Here is a 20928-nt window from a genome sequence, read left to right as displayed (position 1 = left end):
ATGCTGTTTGATTGTGTCACCTTCCAGCTTCCCTCAGATCCCTGTTCGTGATTGTTTCCTGTGATAGTTCCCAGTCAGCTGAAAATTGAAGAGTCCCCAGGGCTGAGTTTTGGGGCCTGCCACCAGCAATTCAGCCTTAGCCCCCCAACCCCCCTTTAAGATCTCCCATCAGTTAGTACTCTAACTTTAAATGGACTGACCTCTTTTGCCCAAAAAGCCTTTTGGGTTATGATTCTAGGGCAGCCAGATACTGGTGGTCCTTAATTTTACTCTCAGCCCAGTCTCTTTATCTGCAAGCACAGAGACGCTTGATTAGATGGTAAGAAATAACATCTCATTTATTACTTCACTGCTCAAACATTTACACTTGATCTTCAGATCTCAGTCTGAATGTCAATCCTCTCAGGTCTGCATCAGATCCCTTCTGAGACTCTCTTCTAGCACCTGCCACAGTCCACAGTTGTGTACCTCTCAGATTATTTGCTCAATGTCATTCCGTCTCCCATTTTCCTGGAAGACTCTCTAATGGTAGGGACTGTCCACCCTGTAGCCCCAAGCCCTCTTCATGCCTGGGATTCTGACAAATAGCAGCTGGATAAATAAAAATGCAGGCCTCCTTTTGAGGCAGGAGGAGCCCTCAAGGGCCATGCCAGGAATCTAGTCATTAAGGAAGAGTAAGTCTGCTTATCACCAGCAGAAGGCTGAGCCAAGTGCTCTAGGCAAGCAATCTCCAGGGAAAAATCCAGGAAAGCTTCCTGATAGAGGGAGTCTTTAGGTTTAAGGGGTATGTTGACTAATGCACAAAGCACATACAGGTTATCCCCAAGGTCCCCTGCTACCTGCTTAGAGCTTAGCCACCTTCCTCAAGTAGGTCCAGGAGGACCCTAAGATCCTGGATCCAGGATATCAGGGCTGAGAAAACTGTCTTTGTTCCAAAGACCAAATTGTATCTCTAAGGAAACTGAGGCCCAGGGCAGGGAAGAGACTTCCTAAAGAAGTCCAAGCCTAGGTCTTACAGTGTCTCATGGTTTCTAGGAAACTTGTGAGCAATCATCTGTCCCAGGAACTACAGTGTCAAACAGCTATAAAGTGTGGTTTTTCTAAGGCCTGGTGCCCCTTCCTCAAAGACATTTCAGGAAGATCCCTCATGGACCATGTCCTCCAGGATGGGGTACTGGGCAAGGTGAGAAGCACTGTTGGGCAGACAGGATGCTGATTTGGCAGGCACTGTGGGAGAGGTGGGAGGCAGGCACCCTATTGGAAAGGACCACAAGTCTTTCAGAGGGAAGCCTATTTGTGACTCTTAAGTGGGCTTGACCTAAAAAAGAAAGCTGCTTTCTGAGGGAGAGCAAAATAAGCAATAATCTTGGCTTCATTTATCACCCAGGTGCCTCCACAGGAGAGTAGGGACACAAAAGCCTTCGTTTGTTTGTTTTGTTTTTGGAATTTGCAATTGTCTATTTTGTTAAGTCTTCCCACCAGGCTAGAATCATGAGGTCTTGGAGAGCCAGGCCTGGGTCTTGCCCCTGAAATCCCCAGCAAGCCTAGTACAAGGTCTCAATGTTTGTTGAACAAACCGTCCTTTCTGTATATATGAATCCTCAGCTTGCAAGACTACAGAACCACAAAATATATTCAGAAACCCAGAAAAGAAAAAATTTATAGATAAAAGAACCAATGAGTCAGGTAGGAAAAATACCCAACATATATGATGGTTAAAATTTTGGTTCTTTGAAAATACCTCTAAAACAGATAAATTTTTGGTAAGTTTTGATCAAGGGAAAGCCTGGATAAGCAATGCTAGGAATGAAAAAAGGAATAAAGTAACAATGGGGGGGGGGACTTAAAAGAGCAGGAGAAAACTGCAGACAACTTTATAGCAATAAATTAACAGTCCAAGTAAGAAAGGTAACTTCTAGGAAGTTCAAAACCCTTCCACAATTCTTATCTCAGTAATTCCTTGTGAGAGCCTTATGCCTTGAGCAGGCAGCACTCCTATGATCCTGGGAGTAAGAATAGAGTCAGGAGTGGATGTCCAGCTCAGGGCCCTGACAAACTTCCCTGCTCTGTCTCAAGGTCGGTGGCCAATGGGAGTCTGTACACATCCCCAACATGGAACCGCACCACTTTCCTGCTTCTAGCCACCACCTTAAGTCTGCTGGTTGGACCGCCAGTCTTATTTATTTTTCCACTTGAGATGCCATGAGGGGTTTCACTTTATTTTTACTTCAAAAGCAGCACCATAAAAATCCTTGATGATTAGAGCTCCAGCTGTCTTAAGTTGTTTGTCAAGGGATCAGTTACTCAAATCTCCTATGGAGGGAAACAATTTCAGGCGGGAAGCCATGGGAGCTGAGAAACACAAATGTCTCATCTCTGAAAACTTTCAGACTCCCTCCTGTTCATCGCCTGGCCTGCCCCTGCCCCCCATCCCCCAGCTCCACCATCTGCTTTCCAGAGAGCAGATCAAATTTTCAGGCTAAGGTAGTCTGGCGCCAAGGACTCAGCCCCTCGGTGTTTCCCCCTGCCCCCCACCAACTCAGAAATCCAACACCATGGCCCAAATGGACTGCAGCCACATTAAACCACAAAGTAAAGTTTATAAAGCTTTATTAAACATTTCAAACAGCTGTGCAACGAACACACCAGAAATAAAAGCTCTACAACAGCAGTCCAAATGTTTCACAAGTGTGGCCTCACAGTCCCATTCCCTAGATGGACTGCCTCCAGTTCTGTCCTCTGCCTGGCCTGCTTCCCTCCCTCCTCAGGCAAGAGAGAGGAATGGTTCCGACTCGAAGGACAACCATGCTGATCCCCAGTGGGCAGGGGCCAGGAGAAAGTCTCGTTTGCCAACACTTGTTACTGAAGTGCAGAGAAAGAAAAAAGCAAGTGACAGTCACAAAGTCTTCCTGTGTGTTCTTCATAACGTACAGTCTACTTGCGCAGGAACGAAGAAGCTCCTGGCAGGAGGACGATGGCCACTGCTCCCCTGTGTCTTGTATGAATCACCTTGGAGTCCAGTGTGCTGGTCACTCTGCAATCCCCATGCTAAATAAAAACTGCAGCGGTACCTACTACATACAGCTAGCTACTGCTAAACCTCAAAATCGGAACACGTTCGGTAAAGCTTCTTTAAAAGGAATACACACATGTATTTGCACGTACATACACACACACACACACACACACACACAGGGCACACTGAAAAATATCCAAACACCTATCAAGGGGATCACGGCTGCTATGAAACACAAAAGAATGTTCCCATTCACTCAGCAGGGGACCACTAGCTCTACACAAACACACCATACCTCCATCCTGCAGAGCATGCACAGGAGACACAGGAGGCCCCCTCTCAGGATGCTGAGAAAGGCAGGAAGGAAGGGCAAAGGAAGCGAGGCTGGGCTGGGGAGCCGGAGCCCAGACACTCAGGTGAAAGAACAACCTCTATCTGTTGCTTCTCTCTTAAAAATGAAGCAGAGGAAACACTGGAGGTTTGTGGACAATGAACAGTCAAGACATGTTTCTGTCTAGCCTGCTGAAAAGGGGAAGGAGGATGAAAAAGCGAGGCTCTCGGGCATCAGCAATCTCTTCAAATTCGAGATAAGTGCAAAAATGAGCCCTGTTTTGAACAGGTGCTCCCAAAAAAAGGAAAGGGTAGAAGAGAACTAAAGGGAAAACAGGAGAAGGACTGAGGTGTCAGTAACATTCTGGGAAGGAGAGAGACCCTGACAAGGAGGGGTCACAGAGGTGACAAGGAGACTGGCATTTTATCTGCCCAGGGCAGTTGACTAGGATGGATGTAGACTCCTCGCTGTAATGAGGCGAGGGGAGTGGCCATCCTGCCAGCCGGGACCCAGATGGGGACAGAACACACACAATCACAAGACCACCCATGACTATAGGACTCTACAATAAAAGCACAGGTCAGTGCCATTATTCACATTATAAGGATAAAACATCACAGGCCAAAAAGGCGCCGTCAGGAATGTGGCACCCGCGGGGCTGCGGGATTTGAAACTCCAATGCTTTATGACCTATGTCAATGCCTCCCCTCCCGTCTTCTGCTTCCGTAGAAAGCTAACAGAGCAGCTGTTAGGTGCCCACAACACCAGGGTCGTGTGCTGATTCTGGAAGCGGGGAATCCGAGCAGTGGTACAGGAAACAGTTTCCCCAGCAGCTATAGCAGATGAGGAACAGAGCTGCCAGGAAAACCAAGGCACAAATTGTGCAAGGCTTCCGCTCCAGGAGGAAGCTGAGCAGGTAGAAGCCCATGAACATGGAGTGGCTGAACCACAGGGCGGGGTTGAGGGGCTTGGGGATGAGGAGGACGGGCAGCAGCCACTGGAGGCAATACATGATCTCTGCTGGGCAGGGCCTTCGCCAAGGCTGCCGGGCACCGCTGCAGGAATCGACCTAATGGGAGCCAGCGGGCGCAGGCAGCTGCCCTCCGCTTTCTTCAACCCTCTCTCCAGGAGCTGAGCCGCTGTGCTCTCTGGCTGTCAGCCCGGGATCACCAAGGCAGCAGGGATCCTGAAGAGAAAAGTCAACACAACAGACAAACAGACAAAGAACAGACAGACAGACAAAAAAAAAAAAAACAGGAACAGAATGTATACTTATTTGGGAAAATGGATCATGGTTAACAACAGTTAAATGTGAATGCCCTTTCCTCCCCGCCCACCTGAGCAAGTTCTACTCCTCTCCAAGCCACCAGTTCAGGAAACCTCCTGAGGTGTCTCCCTGGGGTTTCCACTGGGGAGGGGTCCCCCAGAGGGCTCTGGCACGGTCTGCACAGTGGACTGGCTTTGCCTGGGTCCTGCCCGGCAGAGATCATGTATCGCCTCCTGGGGCTGCGGCCCGTCCTCAGAGGGCCCAGACCTCACAATACCGCCCTGTGGTTGCCACAGGACCTCCATGGGTTCCATACTGTGCCCCCATGTGGTAAAGAAGGGTTCTGTAGCTAGTCTCTCTCCCAGCACAGATGCTGAGCTGGAGCAACCAGTGAGTGGTGAGTTAAAGCAGTCAGCAGCATACTGCAGGACCAGTATGAGGGTGGGCAATGGATCCTTGCAAGCTCTGGGCTGGGAAGCTACAGCAGTGGCTGGGCACCAAATATTTTAAGATGGCAGCCTGGGCTGGTCTTGTTTTTTTCAAACAGTCCAGTGTCATTTTGCCAAAACCAAACAACTTCTTCGAAAGTCGATGTAGGGAAAAGAATCACTATGCTACTTCAACCAAACTGAACTCCCTTGGATCATTACGCCTCCATCTGCTGCTGGCATTGTACAGAACCTGACCTCCATGAGCTTTTAATCAAAATTAATTTCCTATCCATGTAGGGGTAAGTGCCAGTTAGTCTCCATGCCAGGTAGCTTGTTGGAGAGAGGTGCTTTCCGCAGGCCAACCAGGCGCTGGGCCCCGCTGCACACCCGGTTTTGGTCTTCCCATGTACAAATCCAACATTCCGTGGAGGGAACCACCAGGCTGGTGCTCTGAGACGGACCCGCAAAACCCACGCTCAACTAGGGAAGCGCAGGGAGGGACTCGCTTCGCTATGAAACGGAGCTACCCAGCTACGGTAGCCCAAGCCTTGGCGGCTGTAGAGAAATCCGGCTCAGTGCTCCAGCCCTGTGGAACAAGGGATACAAAGACCCAAGCAAGCTGAGGCAGACCTACCAGGATCTGGGGGAGGGGAGCGGAAGGCAGAGATTGAAATGATCTGTCCTGCAGAAAACTCTTCCGAACACATTCCGACCCCTTCTCGGTAGAGCTCATTCCTTTCGCGCACACAAAGGGCGCCAATCCTTCTTTCTTCCCTCCCACAGAGTAGATACTATATCTTTTGCGGTAAGAGTGCAGTGTCCTGGCCCGGGTCCCTACAGTAGCCACCGCCACTGCTGCAGATACCGATCTTCTCGCTACCATAAAAAGCGGGATGTTAAGAATCACCGAAGGGTTCTTGCTCAGGGACTCCAATGAAGCAGAGGACATTGTATATTAGGAGAGTGCTGAGCAGGGGCCTCCGATGCCATGACTCCTGGAAGGAGTATCTTTTTTTTTGCTCTACCGGGCTGATGACCCCTCCCATAACTTAGGTTTTCCACCTGTACGGGAGGAACGTTCTGGCACAGCACTGGACATTGGGCTCAAATTTACAGGCCAGAGCTTAGAGAGAGGGGCGCCACAACAGGAGGCTTGCATTCCCTACCCTTGCCCTCTACTCTACCCAGAGTCGTGACGCCCCTCCATTTTACACCGAAATTCAAAAGCGGGCATGGCGGAATCTTCTGGAAGGGGGCTAAGATGGGACTCAGGAGGCGGGGGTCAGTGTGAAAAGAGCAGATGGATTATTTTTTTCTCGCTTGGCGAATGAAGAGCGCCCCCCGCCACCCCTCCTCTTGGACAGCCCCCCCGAGTGCGCATGCGCAGTTAGGTGGCGGGAGGGTACTTAAGGCGCGGCCGCGGCCGCTGCGGCAGTACGCCCAACAGCGGACTCCGAGAGACCAGCAGATCTCGGCGAACCCTTGCTGTCTCGACTACCCTCCAGGGACTCTCGGAACCATGGCGGCAGTGGCAGCGGCCTCGGCTGAACTGCTCATCATCGGCTGGTACATCTTCCGCGTGCTGCTGCAGGTAAGCGTGTGGGAACTCCAGGTTGAAGAGGGCTCCTGGTGCGCGCATCCCGATCCCACAAACCCTGCGTCGCGATTGCCGCCTCCCGAACCCATCCTATCCCGACTGCCGCGATCCCTGTCCGCCCAAGTGCCGCTGCGGCACCGCGCGCCCCTCGCGGGTTCCCTGCGCCCACCTCCTCGAGCAGACCCTTCCCAGTGCGCCCGCGCCCAGCTGGGAACAAAGACTCGGGCGAGGCGGACGATCGCTGAGGCTTTTAGAGACCTACGTGGTAAGAGAAACCCGCTACACCCAGACTCGACCCGAGGAGGGAGGCGGGGCGCTTGTATGTTTTAAGACTTTATCGCTCGCCTAGCAAAAAAATTCCGTCTTAAAAAAATTGCGCATTGCGGGGAAATTTTGTTTAAAAAATACACATACACACACACACACACACATATATATATATGCACATATATATATTTGCGCTTGCAGGGTTGGGACAAAAAGCAAGTTAGAAAAAGGTACTTCTCAGGGAAAAAAAAAATCACTTCACAAAAGGAAACACCAAAAGAGAGAAAAAGTAATTAAAGGGAAAAATAGAAGAAAACGCGCATTGCAGGAAAAAAAAATCGTTCAAAAGCATTTGGTAGGAAAAAAGCATTAGATAAAAAGCGCATTGCAGAAAAAAAATCAGACAAAGGAGCTAACAGAAAAAACAAATGAATCGGACAAAAACACTTTGAATAAAACAATTAGAGGAAAAAGCCCTTCGCAGAAAAAAATGGAAGGGGAAAAAAGTGCTTCCAAAAAAGGACAAATCACTTTGTTGAAAAAAAAAAAAAAAAAAAGGCAAAAGTGCTTTGCATAAAATAAATCGGAAAAAAAAAGCGCTTTGCCTATAAAATCATTTACCCGAAAAGCTCCCTTTGCAGGAAGAATTCCCTGCTAAAGGAATCTTTTGCCAAAGGAATCGCATATTTCCTTCAAGGTGTTCCTGGAATGCTGCATTTACTGGGTAGGATTCGCTTTTCGAAATCCTCCAGGGACACAGCCCATTGCGAGAAGTGAGGTATACCTAAGTTGTGGGTCCAATCAGCTTGCCGCCATGCAGCTCTCAGCACAGTTGGAAAAGCTCCAGCTGCCCTGACTCGTGGACAAGCTGCGCCCGCGCCCGCCTCTCCAGCCTATGCTGGGCAGGCGGGCGGGGCAGGGGGTGGGGCGCGGGTGGGCACGGCAGCACCGGACACACTGCGGGTGCCCTCTATTAAGGGTGGATCCTGGGTCTCTCACCGCAGGTGTTCAGGTACTCCCTGCAGAAGCTGGCATACACGGTGTCCCGGACCGGGCGGCAGGTGCTGGGGGAGCGCCGGCAGCGAGCCCCCAACTGAGGCCGCGGCTCCCAGCCCTGGGCGGCCGTATCATCAGGTGCTCCTGTGCAGCTCAACCAGCATGGGAGCCAGCGCCGCGCAGGAATGGGGGGTCCCCTGTGCTCCCTCGCCAGAGGAGCACTTGCCAAGGTCAGTGAGGGGCTGGTAGGCCCCCGGAGAAGCAGCACCGACAATTTCGACAATACTAGATCCCTTCCCAACCCCTTTGCACCTGCCCCTCTGCAGGTGGGGTGGGGATTGAGAGGGGTGGGGGGAGCAGACCCCCGAGATCTGGGCGTAGGCATCACATTCTGATCTGGACCAAGTCGGGACAGCACTATCCAAGCCCCGGAGCTGCAGCCATGCCAACAGGCCCCACCAAGGAGATCCAAACACCACACCAGCCAGCAAAATGGACATTCCAACAGCACCAGCTGAAGCCCTGAATCTCAATGCAGCAGAGGAGGCGCCAACTGTGTTGCGAGTGGCGGGACTGGAGGGCATGGGCAGCGAAGGAGGGGGGTTAAGAAACAGAGTGGGGCCCTCTCACCATCCCTTGCCTACAGTGTGCTTGCCAGCATTCCAGCCCTGCTGCCTCTGCTCCCTCCATTCCTCTTTTCTCCTCGATGACTCCCAAGCCCATCCTATCCCCACAAAATGTGTCACTTAATTTGGACCTATACAACCAATAAAAGAATCCCATCTTTGTACAAAACGTCTTCTCCGAGCCCCCTGCCCCTCACTGATCTTGCTTTCCCAGGTCTCACGCAGTTGTGGTCAATATTGTGGTAATCGCTAATTGTACTGATTGTTTAAGTGTGCGTTAGTTGTGTCTCCCCAGCTAGATTGTAAGCTCCTGGAGGACAGGGACCGCCTCTACAAAAAATAAAAAAAACAGTACCTCCCCCGACTCGCACAGTGTCCTAGGACCCTGCGGGTTGGTGGAGGCGCACCAAAAGATGTCTCTTGTGGCTTATTTTGCGGGGGTACACACTTTGCTAAGGCTGGGCCAATGTGCCCACTGTGGTGTGGGCCCACTGTCCTGAGATAAAGGACTATGCCCCTCCCCAAAGAGGAAAGTTGACATCTTTACTTGTGATCCCAGAATAAGGGACCACTTCCCCCTCCCCAGAGGGGTGGGAGCCTTCACCTGCGGTGCTGGAATAAGAGCCTCACCACAGGATATCACTTTGGGAGAAGGGGGAAAAAGTGGGAGTAGCACTCAAAATGGGGTATTGAGGCCCAAGGGGATGATTTCAGACACAAAGCTACACTCCAGTCTCTATTCAGGGGCCCCAAGGAAATAAGCATTGGGCAGGGTGGGAACTGGGCAGGGTGGACCCTGGCTTAGGCAATGAGGATGGGATAGGTGGTGCGGTATGGGGCCTCCTTCCCCCAGCTTAATGCTCCAAGTCCGTCCATCCTAACTTTGATATTCCCTAGGGTCTCCCCACCTCCAACCCCACTCCAGAAACCTCTCCCCTGCTCTCTCCCCATTGCCGGGTTCCCAGCTCCCCCCCACCCCAGCATTGGCCTCTCTATCCCTAAGGGTTGCTTACCAGGTCCCTGGCCCTGGACTCTTCCCTGCCATCAACCAGGATGGGTGGGCTGGCTGCTCTGCTCCCCTCACTCCTCAGCGAGTCAGGACTCCTTTTACTGACTCAGTTGGTCAGCTGACTGCCTCACCAAGTGGCCCCACCACCTGTTCAGCCTCATCTCTAGTTTTATCCATTCCTGTCACTACACACCTGTTCCTGGGTCAGCACCAAGGGAGGGAGTTGGAAGGCCATAAATCTCTTCTGCCACTTCCTCAAATCCCTTAGTCACACAGTTGTTACAAACATGCTGGAGCACAAAGCACCTCGGCCTCTTGAATCTGATGTTTCCCTTTCCTAAACAAGCCTCTTATATTCCTCAGTCCAATCACCAGCATCTCTGAAGACCCTATAACTTCACTCAGCATCAGAGAACTGTGTGGGATCTTGGTCTGGTCTTGGCTTAGCCATCAATTAAATCAGCCTAGGGCACCCAGCCAGGTCCCTCTCACCCCTTATCTTTAGTTCCCCTCTGGAAGAGCTCCTCTAAGATCCTGTCGACCCACATACATTAGAAACATTCTGCCAAAGCAGCAATCAGGACTCGGGTGGGATGGCAATGATAGACTCTATCTTCCTTAACTGGGTGGCTATATCCACTACCATGACCTGAAGGTAAAGCAGGTCTCCTCTTATCCAAGGGTGACTCTTTAGCAGGCCTCCTCTTATCCAAGGGTGACTCTTTAGCAGGCAAGGCCCACACCTCCTCCCTCCTGAAGCCTATATTTTAACCGGCCTCAAGACAAGGAGCTTCTGTGGTTTTTTCACACTAAACCCAAGGAACCAGGCACATATTTCAACATGTGTTCTCAATGAAGGCTGACCCTTCCCTCACAGCCTTCGGGGTGTGCTACTGCCCCACTGCCCCAGATGCTCTAACCTCAGTTCAAGTTAGACAACAGCTGAGTTCACAGAAAGAATCCAAAGCAGTATGGAAGGGCCTGTCAACTCTGGACATAGCATTTCCTGTGCTCCTCCCCTTCAGAAGGCAGGGTACTGCCGGTAACCTCAGGGCTTTCCAGATGATCTTGGCAAAGCCCTTTCCTCCATCCATCCTTCAGCAGGGCTCGGAGTGTATGTACTAAGATGATAGATTCTGGGTGGGCAAGGACTGCCTTGGTGGGCTGCATCCCTTTCGTCCCCACTCTCAAACTTAACCAGCAAATTTAACCAATTAGAGGACAAAAGGAATGCATTGACTTTCCATCCCCATGCAATGACTAGAAGTCTGATCCAAACACATCTTGTTTGTAAAATGTTTTTCACAAGCTATATCATAAAAAATTTTTATTCTCACAGAGCAAAAGGATATTTGGTTTTATTGCAAAGCCCTGAGTACATAAAGCTAAATGTCCCCTTTCCCTAAACCATTCCTCCCTAACCCCCCACCTCCCAACTTTGTCCCTATAAGGCCAAGAAAAGAGAATTGTGAGGAGACTGGAATGGCTTCGTGGGACGCCAGCAACAGGTTATTGTCCCACACCTTGGGTCGAATACCTGAAAAGGATGTCAAGTTTTCTTAGACCAACAAGGTGAAGTTGGGACAGGCTGGGGGATGGTACCAAAACTTCAAGAGTGTGGGTGCTATGTGACACTTGATACCTCTATCTTTGAAGCACCTGAGTTGTGACTGAAGGAAGGAATAGTTGTTATGGGGGGAAGGCTAGAGAAGGGACAAGTTTCTTGAGTTTCAACTATAGAACCAGCAACAGTTTAGTACACATGGCTGGATGGGGGAGCAATTGTGTTGTAAGCCATTTACTAGATTCTATTTTCAAACTTGTTTCTCCTCAGAAACAAACACCCCAGGGGGAGAGTCTGAAGATGCATTTAATTCCCTTCAGAGATTTACATGTGTGTACACATATGTGCACACACTAGTATAAAAACAGTCTCTTTTTCTGGGGTGACCTCTTTCTCCATATGCCCCTGAGACCCGTTACTATCTCTTCTGAGAATGATCCCCTTTATTCTCCCCACTTCCCCTCCTACAGGATCCAGATTCCTGAGTATTCTGAGAGCAGGAAGTCAGAGTGGCAGGCAACACATGGCCTTTGGTATATCACACAGTGATAGGTCTGAAATGGAATGCATGTATGTCAAAGACAGGAGAACAAAAACAAACAACAACAAAAAAGGACAGCCTAAGCCGGATTTCTCTTTGAAAAAACATATTACAGAAGGGAAAAAAAAAAAAAGCTTTCACTATTTCGGCAGCAATTCTAAGAAGACCAACTTCAGATACAGAATTGATCTAGTCACTGGAAATTGAACAGGTTTCCAGCAACTGAGCCTTCTAAGAGATCTGCTTGCCGTCAATTAATCTCTGATTTAAAACAAATAAGATCGAACACTTGGCGGTAGCACTGAATCGGAAACTTTTTTTTTTTGGTCCTGGCTTTGGTGTTGCCGTCCAGAAGGCTGACAGGATGGCTGGACCGTGTCAGGCAGGGCGGAGAGGCCGTCCCCAACACACCAGTTCCCTGAAAGGGACAAAAGACGATCCGAACCTATAAACAGAAAGGCAGTTTCTTTCCTAGGGCAGACCCCAGTTTCCCAGCGTTTATTATGGAAAAGGCCTGGAAGGAAACTGAAGCCGGTCTGGAAGGAGGAAGGGAAAGCAACGGTCCCCATCCCCCCATTCTTCCTTTCCAGGCCAGGAGTGTGCCAGGCATTCCGTTCCTTCAGCTGCCCTTGAGGGCCACTCCCCATGCACTGGAAGAAAGGGAACGAACGTCCAGACTTGATGTGAAGTTAGAGGGGATGAGAAGCGCCCGCGACCCGAAGCAAAGCGTCCACCTACCACCCGACACCAAAGCGGAACCCGGGGGCCTCGCCCACCCCATGCCCCTTCTGATTAAAAAAAAAAAAAAAAAGGCAACTGAAGTGGCGGNACCTGCCCCATCCCGGGGAGGGCGCTGACCTTGGAGGCCCCGAGCGAGCAACCCAGGAGCCCGCTGACCCACCCTCGGGCCGGGAAGGGACCCGCCAGGCCCAGGCCGGAGCGAAGCAGGGCAACCACGCGACGCCGGACAGGGGTGCCCCCACCCCCGGGCACGCGGAAAAAAAACCCAATGAGGGACCCAGCGACGCCTAAGGTGACCCCGAGGGGACAACATGGCGGCGCGGCCGCAAGGAGGGCCTCTCATTTCGCTCCCCGCGGGCTGACGCCACGGTACCTGCGAACCCTGCCATGGCGCCGCCGCCGCCGCCGCCACCGTCGCCGTCGCTGCCGCAGCCTGCCTCCACCTCAGCTCTCCACCAACGCCGCAGAAGCTGGGGAGACGCCCCCTTCGTCTTCTAGTCGAGCCGGACGAGGACCCCTCGCGGGATCGAGCTCCCCACGGCGGACGCCTGATCCTATGGCCCCACATGAGATCACCTTCGCCGGGACCTCCCCCAATTTCCGCCACAGACAACGCTTTGAAGGACTCCTATGTACTTTTAAGAAATTATGGGGTGCCGGGTTCTTCAGGACGGAAGAATTTTTAATCAGGCGAAGGCCGGGGAGCCCCAAATCACGGGCCCGTGGTCCCTTCATGCATATGCAGCAGATTGTGATCTTCACTCCTTGAGAGTCGAGCGGGCGTGGCTTAGTTCTCCAGGCGAGCCGTGTCGTGGCGGGTTTGCTCCTGCAGCCGTGGACTCCGGGCTCACAGTCGGGAGTGTGTGTGCCTCCAGGCTCACAGTCCGGCCCCGCGCCTGCCTTTCCACAAGGGCAGAGACCCCCGCTCAGAACTTGGAGCCTGCTCCTCCCCTCGCCCTGGACTTTGGGCAGGCGAGCCACCCGCCCACCCCCACGCCCAGCTTCCTCAAGTCGATGAAATGCCTGCCTCAGGGTTTTTATGGGCCCCTAATGAGTCAGTGTGTTCATATATTAGCTGATTAGGCACATTCCTGAGTGCCTACTATGTGCAAGCGCAGTGTTAAAGGCAAAGAGGTAGAGAGTACCAGGGCTCTGGGCCTGACCTCTGTGTGCTGCCAGTCTAATGGGTGAGAGTGTTGGGGGCGGGCGTGGGGGAGGAAAGACAGTTATCAAATAATCACTATATACCGATAAGTTTAAGCAAATCAGTACATAATTATACACCAGGGGAAGTGATGTGAGGAAAAGTAGAGTGTTGTGAAAGTGAATAGGGTCCTAATGTAGGGTGGGGGGATGAAGACAGAGCCTCCTTGGGAAGATGGCATTTAAGCCAAGAGACCAAGAATGATCAGGAGTTGTGCCGGCCAAGAGAGAAAGGGAAATTTTTCTAGACAGAAGGAACAACTTGTCCCAGACACGAAGGTGGGAAGGAAGGAACACAGGGAGTGTAAGGAGTAAGGCAGGTAGTGCCACACAATGGATTTGCATTTTATCTTGTGAGGAACAAAAAGCCATTTTCATCAATGGAATGATATCAAATCTGGGTTTCCAAACGGCCACCTCGGCTGCATGGCACAGAAGACAAGGGGAGTGGGTGTGGGGAGTCCCTTGTAGCTTTCCAGACACAGTAATGGTGACCAGACAGTGGGGTTGGCCTGGGGAGCCAGAGAGGGAAAGAATGTAAGATCAGTTCTTGGGGGCCTGGGGAACCCGTAGTAACACCTAGGCTTTGGTCTTGAGTACATGAAGGGATGAAAGAGTCCTTGGCTAGAGACAGACTGAGGGGGGAGATCAGAAGTTTGGCTTTGAGGACGTGAATTTGAAGTGCCTGAGCAACCCTTAGGTGGATAAGGAAACAGGCAGTTTTCTTTGAGGCTGGAGCTCAGGAGGGTGGCTGAAGATCCTCAGCACACCCTTCATGGTGCTGGTGAGACCCCAAGGGAGGGAAGGTAGATAGAAAAGTGGGCAGAGGAGGAGCAGCCAGGAAAGGAGACTGAGAAGCAGAAGAACCAGGTAATAATGGGTCCCAGAAAGAAAGGTTTAAGAAGGAAGGAGCGTTCAGTGGGGTTGAGAAGTGTGGAAGACAGGAATACACCATTGGGTTCTGGGATGAAGAGCATTTTGTTTGTGGACTGTATCCTTTAGGTTCTTTACCCTAAATTAATTGACTTAAAAAATAAGTAGTCTGCCATTCATTGGCTGATGATTGGAGTGACTTGGCATTGTCATCAAGGACTTAGGTTCATTCCATCTCTGTGGTCCTTTTGCTGATTTTTTGTTCATGGTCACACAATGATCACCCTAGTACCTGGGGTCACATCTAAGTCAAGGAGATGTCCATTCCTCCTTGAGGGGAGATTCAAACAGGCCTGGTAAGGGTTCAGTGTGTCCATGCCAGGCACACCCAGTATCCAATACTGGAAGGTAAGAGAAGACTTGTAGTGGAAGTTCTTATTTAGAATAAGAGGGGAGCCGGGCACGGGGTACATGCATGTAATCCCAGTGGCTCTGGAGGCTGAGGCAGGAAGATTGCAATTTCAAAGCCAGCCTCAGAAAAGCAAGGTGCTAAGCAACTCAGTGAGACCCTGTCTGTAAATAAAATACAAAATAGGGCTGGGGATGTGGCTCAGTGGTTGAGTGCCCCCAAGTTCAATCCCTGGTACCCCCTCCCCCACAAAAAAGAAGAGGGGAAGCTAAGCACTGGCAAGGATCTGGAGCAATTTGCAGTTCATCAGCACGTTGCTGGTGGCAGAGAAAGTTGGTCCAACTCCCGCACAAAACTGTCAGTCTACTAAATCTGCACATGCATGTATGCTATGACCTAGAATAGGCACTTCTAGGTATTTACCCTAGAGAAATGAGTCTCTTAAGTCTATACAAAGACTTGTGCAAGAACGTTCACAGAACATAAATTCATGCCAGGTATTGCCACACACACTGTAATCCCAGCAACTTGGGAGGCTGAGGAAAGGATCGCAAATTTGAAGCCAGCTTTGGCAATTTAGCAAGAATCTGTCTCAAGATAAAAAATAAAAAAGGACTGGGGATGTGGCTCAGTGGTTAAGCACCCCTGGGTTCGTTCATTCCCCGGCACCAAAGGGGGAAAAAAAAAAAGTCATAGCTCCACCGGTCTGGAAATACCCCACTGTTTATCAGCAGGAGAACAGATCAACAAATGGTGTCTTGTTTTTTGAATGGAATATAGTTGGCCTTCAGTCCACAGGTTCTGCTTCTGAAGTTTCAGCTAACATCTGGTTAAAAATATTTGGGGAAAAACTGCATCAAAATTCTATCTGAATAGACTGTTACCATCAGTCTAGAAAGTTCCCTCATACCTCACTCACCCTGGCAAACAATGCTCTGATTTTTTTTCTACCATAGAATAGTTTTCCATATAAATGGGATCACGCAGTACATATAAAACCTTTACTATACAGACTTTTTTTTTTTTTTTTTTTTTTTTGATACTGGGGATTGAACCAGTGCTTTTAACACTGAGCTATATCTCCAGCACATTTTTTATTTTGAGACAGGGTCTCATTGAGTTGCTCAGGCCCTTGCTCAGTTGCTGAGGCTGGCCTTGAATTGGCAATTCTCCTGCCTCAGCCTCCTGAGTTGCTGGGATTACAGGTGTGGCTACTACTACCATTTTGATGTTCATCCATTTTGTTATGTGTATCAAAACTTTGCTCCTTTTTCAAGCTGGTTAGTATTCCATGAATAACTGTTTGATAGATATTCATTGGTTCCCCTCTCCCCAGTTTGTGTGTGTTATTAAAAAAAAAGCTGTTATGAATATTCTTGCATTAAAAAATTCCATCTGAACTGAACATGTACAGAATTTCTCATCATAATTCCCTAAACAATACAGTATAACAACTGTTTACAAAGCATTTACATTGTATTGGGTATTATTCTTCATCCAGAGCTAATTGAAAATAAACAGGAGAATGCTAGGTGGCAGTGATGCATGCTTTAATCTCAGCTACCCAAGAGGCGGAGGCAGGAGGATCATAAGCTCAAGGCCAGCCTCAGTAACTTAGTGAGACCCAATCTCAAAATGAGAATTAAAAAGGGCTGGGGGCACCTGGGGATAGAGCTCAGTTGGTAGAGTGTTTGCCTCACATGCGCAAGGCCCTGGGTTCAATCCCCAGTACCATCAAGCTCTGTGGTAGAAGACCCCTGGGTTCAATCCCCAGTAATAATAAATAGAGAAACAAAACATACAGGAGAATTTGGGGAAGTTATATATAAATACTATTTCATTTTATATAAGAGACTTGAGCATTTTTGTTTCTTCATGGTGCCTTGGAACCAATCCCCTCTGGCTATGAGGGACAAGCATACTGTGTTCTGTGTATGAAAGGACAATCTCGGTGTCTGTGCAGCACCATGGATGAATCTGGCAAAGAATATGCAAGCTAAAAGAAGCCAGACCCCAAAAGCAGTACATGCTATTTGAATCTGTTCATATAAAGTTCAAGGGCAGGCAAAAACAATCTATGTTGATTGCAACCAAAATAGTGGTGACCAGGGTCAGGAGGGGAGTAGCGAAGGAAAGGAGCAAGAAAGACTTTGTAAGGTGCTGGAAAAGAACTCTTCTTAGACCTGTTGGTGACCATGTGCAAGAGCTTACCAAGCCAACCCTAAGGCCAGGAGCTTTATGTATGTTCTATCCCAAGAAAAAATACTGAATATAGGAGGGGTCTTACCATTCCAGGGCTCACGGTACAGCTGCTGAGCAAGGGTCAGGCCTGTGTCGTGGGGGACCTGTTGTCCGGTACCTTTATGCCAGGACGGGTTATTGCAAGGTCTCTATGGCCAGTCTTCTCCTTGGGGCTCCAGAAAGTTGGAGAAGAGAAAGCAGAATTACCCCCTGCCCCCAGAGCTGGCTCCTCAGCAACCCTTTCCTCTCTGTCCACAAACCTGTGCTGTCTTCAGGCTCAGCTCCAGGTGGTGAACTGACACCAGCCCGGGCTCTGGGAGCTTCAGAGTCCTGGATAGTCTTCCCGCCCTCCCCAGCCTGCCCCTCCCTGGACGCTGACTCACACTTCCCAAGCCTTGCCCTTTCCTCCAGAATCCTCCTTGGGGACATTTTCTGTCCCCATTACCAAAGTTTGGTCCCAGCCACCAGCCTCCTCTCCGTTCTCTCTGCCTCCTGTCTCACCTAGAACCCTCCTCCTCCTCTCAGCAGCCATTTCTAAAACGACCCCATCGTGCTTCCTCTGGAGGGGTGGTACCCCTCCTCTGTCTTTAGCTGTCCAGATTCTCTCCCGTCTTCAAAGCCTCAGATCAAAGGCCACCTCCTCCAGGAAGCCATCACATTCAATCAGCAAATATTAATGGGCACCTAAAATATGCCAGGCACTGTGCCAACCACGGAGGACCCAGGGGAGAAGACAGATGCATCTGTACCCTGGAGAGACGGACAGTTAAGCATCGCCAGTGCCCGTGTGCTTTCTGGGGCACTGACTTCACTGCGCTGTTAGCCCCTTGAGGAGGGGGCTCACTTTGGGGTCTGGCAGGGAGGGGAAGGCTGTAACTGCTGAGTGACTGAGTGAATGAATGATGAAAGGCCAGACCAAGCTCCTCCCTCCGTTATCTGTCCTCTAGACTTCAGGTTTAGCTGGGTTGAGAGACACAGTTAGGACAAGAAGGCAAATCTGGCACCAACTGATGAAGCATCTGGTAACAGGTCATGAGTGGGACCACCTTTTGCGAAATCACAAAACCTACGATCCTCTCCTGTCACTGTTTGACAAGTCCTTTTTCTGAAATAGCCTTCCTTCCTTCCTCTTTCCTCTCTCCTCCCTCCTCCTTTCTTTTTTCTGTTGTGCTGGAGGTGGAACCCAGGGCCTGTTTGTGCTAGGCAAGTGCTCTACCAAGGACTCAGGAACTTCGACCTGTAACGAAACAACTGTTAAATGTTAAAGCACCAAAGAAACTGTGTGTTATCAAAAGATCTCCAATAAGCCAAGGGCAGAGGTGCACTCCTACAATCCCAGCTACTTGAGAGACTGAGACTGGAGTTCAAGTTCAAGGCCAGCCTGGGCAAGTTAGCGAGACCCTGTCTCAAAAAGAGCTGGGGATGTAGCTCAGTGGGACTCTCTGGGTTCAATCCTCAGTACTGCCTTCCCCCCAATTTTTAAAAATGTAATAAGAAACATTATTACTAAGGTGACCAAAGAATGAAGATCTGGGATAGCACAGACTGTAGCCATAATGGATTTGTTCCCATTCCGCATTTACTAGCTGTGTCTCCTTGAGCAAAACTTAACCTCTCTGTGCCTCACTTTGCCATCTGTAAATGAAAAGAGCATGAGATCCTATCTGATATGGTTGCTTGTGGGGATTCAATGAGTTCACATTTTAAAGTGCTTAAAAGAGCAGCTGGCATAACACCCACCGTTACTTATTATTACATATAAAATGGACTGTTCCAGGAGTTGGATGTCCTCTGGGACGGAGGTAGGAGTCCTGGTCAGGAAGGCTCCTGTCTTGATTCTTTTTCTGCTGCTGTATCTAAATACCCAGACGGGTTCACTCCACGTCGGAAGCTCTGCATGGCCGGCAGAGCAAGCCCAGGTTTCTCTTCCTCTTCTTACAAAGCCACTAATGCCATCAGGAGGGTCTCACTCTCATGACCTCCTTTAATGCTAGTTACTTCCTCATAGCACCACCTCCAGATACCCTTCACATATAAATTTGGAGATAACTTTCCGGGGTCACATTCAAGCCATAGCAGTCCCTCCCAACCAGGGCCCTTCAGCAGGCAGGCAAATGGGTTCAAATCCCTAACCAGCTTTCACTCAAGTCCTGGGCCTCCCAGTCCCCAGCTGAGCCCCTTTGGTTCCAGCTCTCAGGGTTTCTCACCTGGGAAGTGAGTGCTGCTGTTTTAGCCAAGTCTGTGGCGACATCTAGTGGCAAAATGGAGAATTGCCTAACCTTTTAAAACATCAACCTATTAATAATTATTAATTATGGTATATACCTGGTACATTAAACATCTTAATTAATTCCAGTGTGGTCCTGTAAAACTTACCATTATTGTGCTTCTTCTATAGTTGGAGAAAGAAGGTTCAGAGAGAGGGAATCAGTTCACTAAGGCTGTAGGTGACAGCTGGATTTGAACTCAGGCCATGTGGACCTGTCGTTAAATTTTTTGGGAGGGTTTACTGAAGGTTGATCCCAGAGGCGCTTTAACACTGAGCTACATTTTCGGTCCTTTTACTTTTTTTTTTTTTCAAATTTTGAGACAGGGTCTCACTAAGCTACTGAGGCTGCCTAGGAACTTGTGATCTTCCTGCCTTAGCCTCCTGAGTTGCTGGGATTATAGGTGTTTGCCACCATATCCAGGCTGAAATCTGAGTTTTTAATCTATGTTTGGCCCTTGGATGAGTACTGAGAAAATTAAAAATTGTGTTCCTGCCCTTTTACAAAACCTAGAGAGATTCTGTGACTATTTTAGAGGAAATTGATGAGGACGGAGACCCATGCTTGGACAAACTGTGAAATATCTATCTTGAAGAATTTAGGACATGGAAACTCTTCCTCTTCCAGGGTCCAAGTTCTTTCCAGAAGATTATGAGACCCTGGTAAGGACCAGCTGCGAAATCCAAACTGTAGAGTCCCAGCTGCTATGTATTCATTCACCCGGCCCCATAGGAAACATTTATTGAGCACCTACTATAAGCCCGACACTGGTGGGCTCTAGGAATAGAGCAAAGAGCAAGATAGGAAGAGCTCATGGCTGCACTGAACTCACCGTCGACAGCAGAGGAGCCAGACACCAAATGCACAAGAGAAGGGAGTCGTCGTTGTATAGCAGAGAATCATAAACGGGAAGCCCCAAGTTGACATGGGGGTGGCTGGAGCAGGCTTTCTTTTACCCTGAGTCCTGAGGATGAAGAAGGAGCTTTCTGGGTTATGAACATGGGTGGTAGCATCATAGCCCCAACAGGTGAGCCTGGGTCAGGATCATATCAGGCAGGGTCTTAGGGGCCATGGAGAGGAGTTGGAGTCTTATCCCAGAGACAAGGGCAAGTCCTTAGGGTAGTGGTACCATCTGATTTGCCTTTATTTCTTTTTAGAATTTCTTTTTTACTTGTAGATGAACACAGTACCTTTATTTGTTTATTTATTTTTTTAATGTGGTACTGAGAATCGAACCCAGTGCCTCAGACATGCTAGATGAGCATTCTACCACTGAGCCCAGCCCTAGAGGAAACATTTATTGAGCACCTACTATAAGCCCCAGGTCCCTTATTTGCATTTCTAAAAGGTCACTCTGGCTGAAGTCAGTGGATTGGAGAAGAAGAGGGGCCTGGGGAGACCGAGGAGTGTGCAGCCGGTGGTGGTGGTCCGGGTGGTGGTGTCACAGGAGACACGGGGAAGGCTGCTGTGTGGCTTGTTCTGGAGGCAGGGCTGTCGGGGATTTGGATGTGAGGGGGCGAGGAAAGGGCTCCGGTCCTTCTTGGGGTTT

The 20928-nt window shown here is 49.7% G+C and overlaps 2 protein-coding genes across 5 annotated transcripts; one reads left to right on the top strand and one right to left on the bottom strand.

Annotated features, from left to right (window-relative positions):
* Positions 1-2593: 2593 nt before the first annotated feature.
* On the bottom strand, positions 2594-13275 carry LOC107138243 (BLCAP apoptosis inducing factor). 2 transcript variants are annotated; one of them, XM_015480848.2, is made up of 2 exons: positions 12760-13275; positions 2594-4533 (listed from the first exon to the last, which is right to left on the bottom strand). In XM_015480848.2, the coding sequence occupies exon 2, from the start codon at positions 4357-4359 to the stop codon at positions 4096-4098; it is 264 nt and encodes an 87-aa protein (XP_015336334.1). In that variant the 5' UTR covers positions 4360-4533; positions 12760-13275; the 3' UTR covers positions 2594-4095. The 2 variants fall into 2 exon arrangements, with proteins under 2 accessions (XP_015336334.1, XP_048666921.1); XM_048810964.1 differs by lacking the exon at positions 12760-13275 and adding an exon at positions 5680-6512.
* On the top strand, positions 6420-8943 carry Nnat (neuronatin). Of its 3 annotated transcripts, none has more exons than XM_015480830.2 (3): positions 6423-6636; positions 7607-7687; positions 7914-8943. In XM_015480830.2, the coding sequence occupies exons 1-3, from the start codon at positions 6565-6567 to the stop codon at positions 8004-8006; spliced, it is 246 nt and encodes an 81-aa protein (XP_015336316.2). In that variant the 5' UTR covers positions 6423-6564; the 3' UTR covers positions 8007-8943. The 3 variants fall into 3 exon arrangements, with proteins under 3 accessions (XP_015336324.2, XP_015336316.2, XP_048666920.1); XM_048810963.1 differs by having other exon boundaries at positions 6424-6636; positions 7607-7682; XM_015480838.2 differs by lacking the exon at positions 7607-7687 and having other exon boundaries at positions 6420-6636.
* Positions 13276-20928: the final 7653 nt, after the last annotated feature.

Source organism: Marmota marmota, unplaced genomic scaffold (assembly GCF_001458135.2).
Source record: "Marmota marmota marmota unplaced genomic scaffold, marMar, whole genome shotgun sequence".
NCBI classification, from domain to species: domain Eukaryota; kingdom Metazoa; phylum Chordata; class Mammalia; order Rodentia; family Sciuridae; genus Marmota; species Marmota marmota.
This window is presented reverse-complemented; position numbering and strand designations above follow the sequence as displayed.